We start from the raw sequence: 12,066 nt of genomic DNA, 5'->3' as shown, positions 1-12,066 counted from the left end.
CACCCCGAATTTTCTCATACCAGAGGGCAGACCAAAGTGAGAAAACCAGGGCAGGCACACTGAATGCTCTGTTGCCTATGGTCCCTGACCAAGTCAAGCAGAGAGAATGCTGCCCGATCCAGTATTGCCAAGGATGTTGCACCCTTAGATCCTAAAACAAATAAACCAGGAAGGCTCTGGACTTGCTGGCGATCTTTATGGACATATAAGGTTTAAGTATATTTGGCGTGCTTTATGGATCCTGAAGTTGGAATATGTCACTCTTTGACATTCTTGGGCAATTTTAGTAATTAAGAAAAGAAAAAAAAATTTATCAAGACCTGGGACCTTTCTGGGCACAACATCCAAAGCTTCTGCTGAAGAGTCCACATAGCCTCTAATCATTCCTTTGTGCCCCAAAGAGAGGAAATTATAGTTGAACAACCCTATCTGAAATGTTCCACTCTTCTGTTAAACCCCCGTCCCCCATTTAACAATTCGCTTAAACAAGGATTCCTTTCTTCAGGATCACTCTGAGTCAAGGACATAGCTCCACTGTGAGTTCCATAAAACCATGGCTCTGGGGGTGGACTGTTTACCTACAACTACAAAGAGAGCTTGTTACTGGAAATCAGCACTGCAGGCTGAAGAAAGGAGAAAGAAAAGGAGTCCAGCTAAGGGGGAAATATCTCTACCTCCACTGCACTTCCGCCCACGCTAAGGGTGCAGCTTCTGATTTTTCTCAAGTGCAGAAAGAACATTCTAGAAACAAATGATCCTCCTCTATGCATGCGTGCATGCTAAGTCGCTTCAGTCGTATCCAACTCTTTGCGACTCTGTGGACTGTAGCCCGCCAGGCTCCTCTGTCCGTGGGATTCTCGAGGCAAGAATCCCATGGAGTGTGTGGCCACACCCTCCTCCAGGGGATCTTCCCAACCCAGAGATTGAACCCGCATCTCTTACATCTTCTGCATTGGCAGGAGGGTTCTTTACCACTAGTGCTACCTAGGAAGGCCCTTATCTTCCTCTGTGACCAGATAAAAACTATCCTATTACTCTGCTGAGCCAAAGAAAATGCAAAAAAACCGACTGTGTTTAGTCAAGTTGGAGAATGTGAAAACTGGTCCTGGGTAACTCCTTATTTGTATAGGTTTTGATGGGAAGATGCCTTTGGCTAAAACTTTACAGAGAAAGCACCCCTGGAAGAGAATGGCCTGCATCATTCTGAAAAAAATACTGCACTATTTCATGGAACAAGGTCTAGCCTGAAGGTAACCATCACCAAGAGATGTCTCAGCTACACTTGTCACTTTTTTCAGCAAGAGATCACTAAGATAAACCTTCTAAAAATTTTTTCTATGAGTTCAATATTTCCCTTCCTGAACAGTTTCAAGGTGAATCAAAAGCTTAAGAATAGTCCATAATATATTATTAGTAGTAGTTAAGACATTACTCACAAAAACACTCCTGGATGTCTCCTTCCAGGGCATCTTTCACCCATGAATTTCCATATTCTTTCCAAAGTTAACATTTTGATGGATAAAAATAAAATGGAAAAGTCCAAATGGGGAGGCTGCTGCTGCTGCTAAGTCACTTCAGTCGTGTCCGACTCTGCGACCCCAGACACGGCAGCCCACCAGGCTCCCCCGCCCCTGGGATTCTCCAGGCAAGCACACTGGAGTGGGTTGCGGGGGAGACATTAAATCAGCAGCATCCAAAAAAGTTCTTTCTAAAGTCTAACTTTCTATCATATCTATCTGTGTGATCTTGGACAAGTTGCTTTGCAACTCAGAGTCTCACATTTCATAATTTGTAAAACCGGGAGGACAGATACCTTCCAGTTTCAACATTCTATATTTGCTTGGGAAATGTGTGGTACAGCTTACACTCCATTCTTCTGTGAAGGAGGCCCACTCTATTTAATTAGAGTAGATCTTGCCATTTGCATAGTTGACATCTGAGGCTTTGGCTAATTCCAGAGACCCCAAAGGTCAATGAGCTGTAATAATCTTATTTTTGCAGAGGCGCTCTGTGAGCCTGGTGTACAGGAGTGAGTCACGTGTTCAGTGAGTGAGCTTAGCGTGCAGGAGGCTCGGAGGCCAGAATCCCCAGGATGTGCTAACAGTAGTCACGAACTACCAGGATTCTTCCAGACCACAAAGATGTCAGTAGTATCCTTCTCAAATATCACGAGTTTATTGTAACGTGGGTTTAAAGTAATCATGTACCCACCCCCACACTCCACCTACTGCACTACTACATCTTTAACGAAGGTGACTTTAAAACTTTGGTGGTGTCAGGCACAGAAGGAGAAGCTTTCATTCCCCTTTGATTGAGCTAATCTCAAACTATACTTCTCCCACCTGTTTTGATTTGTCTGTATACCTTGTATCCTCTCCACTGGAGAATAAGATCCTTGGGAGTTAAAATGCCACCTTATCTTAGTCACTTATTTCTCTCCAGTACTAGTAATGTACCTAGGATGTAGCAGATATTTAATAAATGTCTGTTGAGTGACTGAGCACTTTTGATGCACTTAGGCACTGCGCTAAGGTGCATTTTCTTACTATCTGTATGTAGTACTAATCATAATCTCGAAGGATAGGTATTATTGTTCTTATCATTGCAACAAAATCGCTGGGACTCAGAAGCTGAAATGACTTGTTAAAGTTACACAGCTGATGCGCGATGGATTCACACCTGTTTGTCAGATACCAGAGTTTGTTACCCTACCATGGTGCTGAGGACACGTTTGAAGAAGCAAAGCATAAAACCAAATGAATGAATTCACGGACATAGGCCTGGCTTTGTTCTGAAGATTCAGAGCATTATGGTGAGGGCGAAAGTGACGGTGCCACTGGGCTTGGTGGGAAAATAAAGCTACACAGAGAGAGAAGGTGCAGAGAGGGAAATTGTTCCAGGCATCACACAGCTTCTGTCTGAGTCCCTCGAAGGTTTCAATTTCAGGGTTCAGACTGTTCCTGCAGTTAGCAGGGTCTCGGCTAAGAGCTAGACTCGAGCTAAGATGGAGTTGAACACTGACACTGGAAAGCAAGCAGTCATGATCCAGTCATGCAACTCATCTGAAAAGCCGCTTTCCTTCCTAGGCTTCATGGTTTGGTCAAGAGCTTTAGGGCCTTTCAGCTCTGGGAACCAGAAGCATCTGGAGCTTGTTAGAAATGAAGAACCTCAAGCCCTACTTTAGATATTGGAAGTCATAATCTGCATTTTAGCAAGATGCCTGGCTGGTTCACAAGCACATTAAAATTTGAGAAACACTACTCTAGAATATCTAGATGATATTCTAAGGTCCTTTCTTGCTCCAACATTTTATGAGTTTAGAATAGTATCCTTCATGGTAACCAAAAAACTAGCATGCTTATTAATTAGGGTGACACAGAAAATCAAGTAACCTGATTACCTCAGTGGTGTCTTCTGAAGAATAGTGTTAATTCATCAATATTACTATTAATGAGTTTGTTTACTGAGTACGTATCATGTACAGGGAATATTGCATACGGTGTCATGAATCATTATAATAGACCTGCTAGAGTGACATTATGATCTCCTTTTTATCAATGGGGAAAAAAATCTCATAAATTAATAAAATTTCCCCAATGTGGTTAAATCAGTACTAGAGCCAGAATCCTAATCCACAGAGTACTATACTTAGAGCCCATGGTTTTCTTGCTGTATAATACTGTCTCTAGCTGTAAAATTACAATTTAAAGTATCAAAAGTAGGCCTCCTTTTGTGATAAAATGTTAGCAGGTTTTGGACTCATTCTTCTGCAGTGAAGAAGGCCAAGAGGGTAGTCTAAATTCTACTGAAGTCTAAAAAAATAATGCAAAGGAAAAGATGGGAAACCTTAGAATACCTGGGCCAGCATCTCAAACGTGTAGAAGTTCATACATATGTATAACCAATATTACCCAGAAGTGATCATTCATGAGGCTCATTTACACCAAGACAGTAATCAAGCTGAAGACATATATAGGTTTGAGGAGGGTTTAGTCATATTTGGAGATCCCAGGCGCACAGTTGATTACTAATGAGGTGAAGAAATTGGGATCCCAACTTCTGATCTCTCAAAATACTACTCTTCGGTGTCCTCAGCAAATTGGTACTGAATGGGAGGGACCTCGAGTCTCTCCAGTTATGGCCAATGCTGATGTCATTTAGTGCCTGACAGTAATTTATCTACTGACATTGCCATAAATACGCATGAAATTTCATGGGGGTTTTCCTCGCCATGAGGGCCTTCATTTGTATGTATAAGCATCCTCCCCAGAGCACACCGAAAGGGAGAGTATTCTCTAGAAAGGCACAGGTTTTTATTAATGCTAAAAATAGATTATCCTTTCCCACCAAATAACTAAACAGGGCTCTAATAAATCAATCTGTCAATGGCTATTTCATTTCAGGGGACAGTATCCCCCTGTTCCATCTGGCTGGTGCGGTTATGACCTACACTGAGCGCCTATGTCTATTTTTCAGAAGATTCTAGAGCTGGGAGGAACTGCAAAAAAGAGCCCACCACGAGGCAAGGAAAGTATTGCTCTTCCCACTTTACAGATGAGAGCTTTCATTTCCCATTGAAAGTGTTTCTAGCAGGTTCTTGGAGCAGTTTGACATCCCCCACTTCCTACATGTGTCCCTTTGGTTCCTCCTATCTTCCCCTGCTACTGCTAATTGCTTGTGGATGTGAGCAGCAATTCTGAGACAAGGTTCCGCTTTCTCATCCCCTTCCTTCTTGGCAACCCTGGAAAGTCTGGTCTCCTGGGCAGAGTCAGTCTGCTTTATTCTTTAGAGATATCCATCCAAGAACAGGACAGAACACCCAGTACAAGACGTTCCAAAGCAGAGAGGCCTCAGAGTGACAGAGGCCATAGAAACGTAAGACCCACAGTGTCTGAAGGGCTAAATGGGCCAGTGACCTGGGAAGTGTTTTAGGAGAACTCTGGACTGTGAAAAGAGATGACCACACAGAAGATGTATTTTTTCCCACAATTCCTAAGAGGCTTCTCCTCCACTGCTTAGCCAGATTCTAGAGCTTAGACCTGTGACTAAAGACTGGTGGCCGCTGCCCTGGGAGCTCTGCTTCTCTAAGATACCTCCAGGACTCAAGCCACATTGATTCATTTCACCTAGACTGGGCAAGCCTCACACCATAAAATAAGCCTATTGATGCTTAAAGAGACTGCCAAGTTTCAATCAATTTTGCAATTTCCAAATGAAGGAGAGGTGCCTGAAATCTGCTTATATAATACAACTGCATTATGGTACTGGAAAAACATAAGCCAGTGCCACTCACGTTCTTGAGGATGTCCAGCTTGGACTATCACTGATTCAGAATGGACAGGACTGCCTTCAAAGCTCACGTAAGCCCTTGGCCTGAGAAGAGGAGGAAGGAGAGACCCAAGCAGTCTCCTAGATCTTGCTTCATCACAAGACTCTCCCCAAATCTGACGGCAGAACTTCCATCATCCCACACCCCCACCAGTTATCATTTTGAGTTTCAGTGGACAAAATGTTCTTAGGTCCTGTGTGCTTAGGTCCTGCCACGGCATTCCTTGCCCGAAAACAATTTAAAGAGAGAAAACTGAAGGAGATTTTGGAAGCAGAACCTGGCAGGAGTGTCTGTTGATCTTGCACACCTGTGATGGAACCAAAGTTTGACATTAACATGAGTACAAGGAAAAGTTTTAAAGCATGGGGCAAGAGAGAAGGGGGTGACAAGGGATGGAGGCAGACAGACTATGGAAGGGTTACTTACACGGTTTCATCATTCTTGAACTCCAACTCCCCATATATGTCTTCAAAATCCTCACCACCACCCTTGGCGGTCCCTTCTACTGTCCTAAAGGGGACGATGACTGTGCCCCGGGCACCTGATGTCCGCAGAACCTTGACCTCCATGACACCAATGCTTTCACTGACATGAATAGTGTCACATTCAAAAGTGAAGATGCCCGCGTGGTCATCATCCAAGATGGTGACTGTGGCCACACAAGGGGACACCAGGACAGCCCGAGGCAAGGGAAGACTATTGAGTGCTCTGGGAGACATCCCCTCCTCAGGCTGCTCCTCCTCCATGCGAACGTTGCTCAGCCTCACAAAGAAGTGTTCATCCTCCTCAAAAATGTCATCATCGATGATGCCCACAGAGAACTCCTTCTGGGTCTCTCCAGGCTTTAGAACCACAGTACCCTCTGTGAACTCATAGTCAGCCCCTGCATTGGCAGAACCATCCTCTGTTTTGTAGTCCACATACAGGGCCTTGGACGTGTCCCCACCTTTCCTCACCACTGTCAGGAGCACAGCCCCACAGTTCTCCAGGCACTGGTAAGAGCATGGGTCAAAGAAGACCTTGGAGACAAAGTCCTCCGGCTCATCGGCATGCACCTCGCTCATGCTGGAGGTCTTTTTGGCTTGTTCTGCTGCATGCTTCTTCAGGATATTGCCCGCGCCAGTCATCATACGGGTGGCCTGGATCCGGTAGAAGGCACGGCTCTTCTGCTGATGGGAGAGAGCATAGTAGTTAGCCATCTCGACCAGCTGATCTAAGTCCTTCTCTGGGTGTTTTTGCTTCAGATCCTTGAGAATCCGTATCATCTCCCTGCGGGACTCATCTACTTCCTTCCCTTCCAGGGGCACCAGGTGCCCATCAAGGAAGTGGGAATTCATCATTTTCCCATCCATCTCAATGCCCTTGGGGTGGTCTCCCTCGGTCTCTATGATGATTCCTCGGTGTTTATCTGTGCGGTACTTTTTGTGCATGTATTTGTAGAAGAGCAGTCGCTTATCTGCCACCCAGGCCAGAAGGACACACACTGGAAAGAAGAAGAGAGTGAGGAGGCCTTCCCAAACCTGGACCACACCAGGAGAGAAGACAGCCAGGATCATATAGAGCCAGATGTAGGCAAAGATGCTCCAAGCAGCAGTGACAAAGAAGACTCGTAGGTGCTTGATCTTGCGAGTCTCTCCATCGGGGATCACATAGACGCAGATACCAATGATAATGAACATATTGAAGGCTGCGCTGCCGACAATGGTAGAAGGTCCCAGATCACCAGCAATGAACCCATGGCCACACACCTCAATTAAAGACAGGAGGATCTCAGGAGCAGAGGAACCCAGGGCCATAAGGGTCAGGTTGGAGACAGTTTCATTCCAGACCCTAATGGTGGTTGTGCTGGTCTCTCCATTGGGCTTTTTGATAGTCACCTCTCTCTCTTGAGAAGTGATGACTTCAATAGATGCCATGAAGCGATCAGCAATGATGGACACCCCGAGGAACATGTATATCAGGGCCACAAAATAGACAATGACCCTGGCAATCTTGTCTCCAAGGGAAGGGTTCTCCGGGTACCAGATTGGCAGGATGACACCCTCCTTGCAGTCCGACGACCCTGTACAGGACTCATTGTTCTGCCCTGTGCTGGGCACATCCCCTGAGCCGCCAGCCTCTGCCCGAAGACCATTCAGGAAGAGCACAAAGGTAATCAGCCCAAAATGGAGGAAGGCAGAGGTGAGAGGCTGCAACCTTAACCACGCCATACACAAGACTTAGCCGCTGGCTTCCACTGCAGCACCAATGGTCCTCCTGACAGGCCAGAGACCTAGAAGAGATCAGAGAGGCAGAAAAAGGCATGAAGAAAAGGAGACAGCTTGGGGGAGAATGGATACCTGTATATGTATGGCTGAGTCCCTTCGCTGTTCACCTGAAACTATCACATTATTAATCAGCTATACCCCCAATAAAAAACGAAAAGTTTTTTTTTTTTTTTTTAAAAAAGGAGGACAACAAATGGCAGGTTCCCACCAATAAAAACTGATGTTTCATCTTGAGTGACATATTGTACTAACATATGGGGCAGTCTCTCACTTGGAAAAATAGATGTCACTGGGAGGCTCAAATAGCTGCTCTGTCCTTAGGACCATCTGGTAGAGTCAGTAGAAAAATGGCTTAAAATAGCTGGGAATATTGGTAATGGAAATTTAACTGATACCCCTTTAGTCCTGCCTCCCAACCCTTTTGTTATCTGTGAGAGTTCTCAAGAATTAACTTAAAATTGGCCAAGTATAACAGGAATCTTCATCCCCACTTCTACTGTTTCTAGGGTTTTCAGCCTTCCTTACCACACTGTCATCATACTCAAGAATCTTGCAAAACATAAGTTTACAGGAGTACACGCTGAATTGAACTGTTATCCTGGACTACTCTCCTGCAAATGGAACACCTTGCTTTGTGTGCAGTTGAGCCCAGTTGGGAAAAACTCCTTCCCCAGATGAAAATTTAGGGAGGCAAGTTGTAATTCTGAGATTGCTTGAGAAATCAAGAGAATTGATTCTGTAGTGAATACTACCTGTCATGTAGCTAAACCGAAGCCCTGTAAGTGGTGCCCAAGGCCCAGTCCATAGCAATCCTTAGCCCTCCAGCAAGACAGGCTTATGAAAGAATTTAGGCATCCAGTTACAGGGAGATGAAGATCAGTCAGCCACTCTAACTTGAAACCCAAACACTGCAAGGGCCAAGTGGTAGGAAGCACTATAAACAACAGGCAAGTGATTCTAAATTTTTTTTAATCTGTAGGCGAGATTTCAGGGTGAAATTCAGCCTCCTCTGCTGACCTCAAGACACTAAAAGGTGAACAAGAGTTCAGAAGAATGGAAGAAATTCAGCTGAAACTACAGTTATCTTTCTACCCATTGCCTCATTCAGATGGAATGAGACTGCAAATAACTATTCAATACCTTAAAGAAAAACAACTTGCCCATGTTTCCACCTCTGTTACAAGCATGTAGGAGTACTGTTAGTAATGGAAGAATGCTGCTATTCTCTACTTGCTCCTCCTCCTTCTCTGCTGTTTCCCATCTCAGAAAATAGCACTTCCATCCACTCGGTTTCTCAGCCTGGAAACCACTGCCTGTTTGCAAGACTTTCTCTCTCCAGTCCAACACAGAGTCCCATCAACTTTCCTCCCCATCTCTCTCACCACCATCACGGCCCATTACTTTTCACCTGATGAATTTACTCAGTCACCTCCTCACCGAACTCACTCCAACTCTGACCTTTTTCTATTCCATCTTCTCTTATAGCCATAGTCATCTTAAAACAAAACAAAACAAAGCCTTTCGGCATTTCCCCCTCACTTTCTTTTTTTTCTTCCTTTTTTTAAATTTAAATTTATTTATTTTAATTAGAGGCTAATTACTTTACAATATTGTATTGGTTTTGCCATACATCAACATGAATCCGCCATGGGTGTACACGTGTTCCCAATCCTCAAACCCCCTCCTGCCTCCCTCCCCATACCGTCCCTCTGGGTCATCCCAGTGCACCAGCCCCAAGCATCCTGTTCCCCCTCACTTTCAATATAAAGACCGGCATCCTCACCATGACCTGCGGAGCCTCGCACGAGCTACCTTCTTCCCCGTCCCCCTCATCTCTTGCCACTGTCCCTCTCACTGCATTTCTGCAGTGATGGCTTTCCCATCAGGTCCTGGAGTACACCATCTTATTTTCCACCTCAGGACCTTTGCCCATAACATGACCCATGACCAAAAATATCATTTCTTCTTTGCACTCCCACTCGTAACAATGCTTTAGCTCTCAGCTTGAATGTCACTTTCTCACAAAAACTTTCCTTCACCCTAAAATGGTCAACTCCTTTCCTTTAATTTTTTTCATGGCACTTACAAAATTTTGAAATTACATTATGTATTTGTGGGATTATATGATTGATGACTAACTCATCCATTAAGCTATGACAAAAAGGCAAAGACTATGTCTATTCTGTTTCTCATGGTATCCTTAGTAGGTAGTGCGTAGGTGCTCAGTAAATGTATGTTTTGGAATAAATAAATGTGGCCCTAGGGAATCTTCCTCACTGCTATGGACGGAATTGTACAATCCCCCTGCCAATTCCTATGTTGAAGCCCTAATCTACGATGTGACTCTACTTGGAGATAGAACTTTTAGGAGGTAATTAAGGCTAAATGAAGTCAAAAGAGTGGGGTTCTAATCCAATAGGCTTGGTGGCATTTAAGAAGACAAGAGAGAGAAAAAGAAAGAGAGAGCGCTCCATTTTGTGAGAACATAGGAAGAAAGCAGTCATCTGCAAGCCTGGAAGAGACCTCTTTCCAGAAATCAAATTGTCAGTATCTTGATTTTGGAATCCCAGCCTCCTGACAAATTTCCGTTGTTTAAACCACTCAGTCTATGGTATTTTGTTAGGGCAGCCTGAGCAGACTAACACACTCAGAAATCAGCCTTCTTAAAAGTCATTTTACAATCTGAATTGTAGCCATTTAGAAAAAAATAGATCTCGTAGACAAATCCTCACTAGATTTTAGAGGCTACCTAGGACCTCTTTCAATTGCCAAGGCTTGTACTCAAAGAGAAGTTCCCCTTGGGACACAGCCTGGTGCATATGATAATCCTGAAGGCCCTCCTCCCAAAGGGCTCTGTGGATTAACTTGGTTTTGTATTCCTCAGAACGGGAGCCAACTGCTGAGGCCCATAATCCCCATCAGTCCAGGTACCAGGGGTCACCCCAGCAGGTGCTTGGGGCTTTGACCTCACTCGGGGGAGAAGAGGCTATGACATTGACTGCAGAGGAGCAGAGAGGCTGAAGGTGATGGGCATCCATATTCAAAGACTGAAAATGCCCCCATAGCCTGCGATGTGCACAGAGACCCTATTCATAGGGTTAGCACTCACCTACATGGAGAATTGTGGACAGACACGGATCTTGGTTCCTTGCCTTGATCTCTGAAAACCCAACATTTTGTGAATTCTGATGAGCCCCATGCAGGAGGAGACAGCAGGTGGGCACAGCTGGAGCAGCTCTTTGATCAACAGCCAACATGGTGACAGGCAGTGTCAGCTGCATAACTGGCCAAGCCCAAAGGGGTGGGCTACCCACAGGTAGGGAAGTGGCTGGCCTGCTGCAGTCAGGGGACAGGGGACACTCAGGTAGTAGTGTTTTCCTGATCGACGGGGGACGAGGACTCCGACTGCTCATACCCACCGGGACAATTAAGGAGGATCATGGTCTTTATTCTCCTTGGTCCCACAGATACTTGTAGCAACAGGTTTCTATGGGGACTGTGCTATTACATGGTCATAATCAGAGGTCAGTTTAGAAAGACTGTTCCTTGAGACAACAGATGAACTGAAGGAACAAATAAAAGAAAACAAGGCAAGAAAGTGGTTAGGGATTGCCTGCACTAAGTTATTAGAACTGAAGGTGAAAAACCACCGGGGGATGCCTAACTGTTCTCTCCAGCTCTGCCAGGAGATGGTTTCTGCTGAGAAGTTAGAGGGAGAGGGGATGTCTCTGATGAACAAGCCAATGGTCATTTTTTGCCATAACTCCAGCCCCAGATACCGATTGAGACAGATCCCTACCTCCTGGGTGGTTCACTGCACTCCCTTAGAGACCCAACTGATCTTTGGTGTTTCCAGAAAGCTCTTAATCAGTCCTAAGCCATACTTATGGAGGTGACCCAGCTTGAGATCCCCAGAACTGCCCAAAACAAGGAAGATATTAGTAACAGTAAATAATGCTTAAAAGCAGTTATTGTGTGCATAAAGTTTGAATGTATTATTTCGTCTTCATAACAACCCTATTAGTTGTTGTTAGAGATCAGTACTATTTTAATCCCTATTTTACATTTTGGGAAACTGAGTCTTAGTTAAGTCATTTGAGTCATTTACTCCAAGTATAAAGCAAAGAAGTAGCAGAACCAGAGCTCACATAAAGATGACATAAAGTTGATGGTCCCAACCACTCCACCTTACGAGGATGTCCCAATTTGTTGCAGAACACCCACAAGTCCCAGTCAGCTTCCAGTCTTCTGTGGTCTTCATTTGGTTGAGTTGACTGCTCCCCAGGTTTCCTGGGGTGTCCTGATTTCCCAAGGCCGTCTCCCACCCAAACATTCTCCTTCTATCAGTTCAGTTGGACAAACATTAACAAGTGCCTGTGATTTGCCAGGCCTGTCCTAGAGGCCGCTGGACAAAATAAACTATGATTTGGGGTTTTCCCTCCAAGGCACCACTGAGCAGGGGTGGAAAGC

General features: G+C 44.8%; 1 protein-coding gene across 6 annotated transcripts in view; it reads right to left on the bottom strand.

Annotated features, from left to right (window-relative positions):
• SLC8A3 (solute carrier family 8 member A3) overlaps positions 1-12,066 on the bottom strand; it is a 166,545-nt gene that overhangs the window by 134,886 nt on the left and 19,593 nt on the right. For all 6 annotated transcript variants that reach the window (XM_025295281.2, XM_025295283.2, XM_006056133.4 and 3 more), the window contains exon 2: positions 5,756-7,601. In XM_025295281.2, coding sequence (XP_025151066.1) covers positions 5,756-7,539 — 1,784 coding nt within the window. In that variant the 5' untranslated portion in view covers positions 7,540-7,601. The remainder of the gene's footprint in view (positions 1-5,755; positions 7,602-12,066) is intronic.

This window comes from Bubalus bubalis, chromosome 11, assembly GCF_019923935.1.
Source record: "Bubalus bubalis isolate 160015118507 breed Murrah chromosome 11, NDDB_SH_1, whole genome shotgun sequence".
Lineage (NCBI taxonomy): Eukaryota > Metazoa > Chordata > Mammalia > Artiodactyla > Bovidae > Bubalus > Bubalus bubalis.
This window is presented reverse-complemented; position numbering and strand designations above follow the sequence as displayed.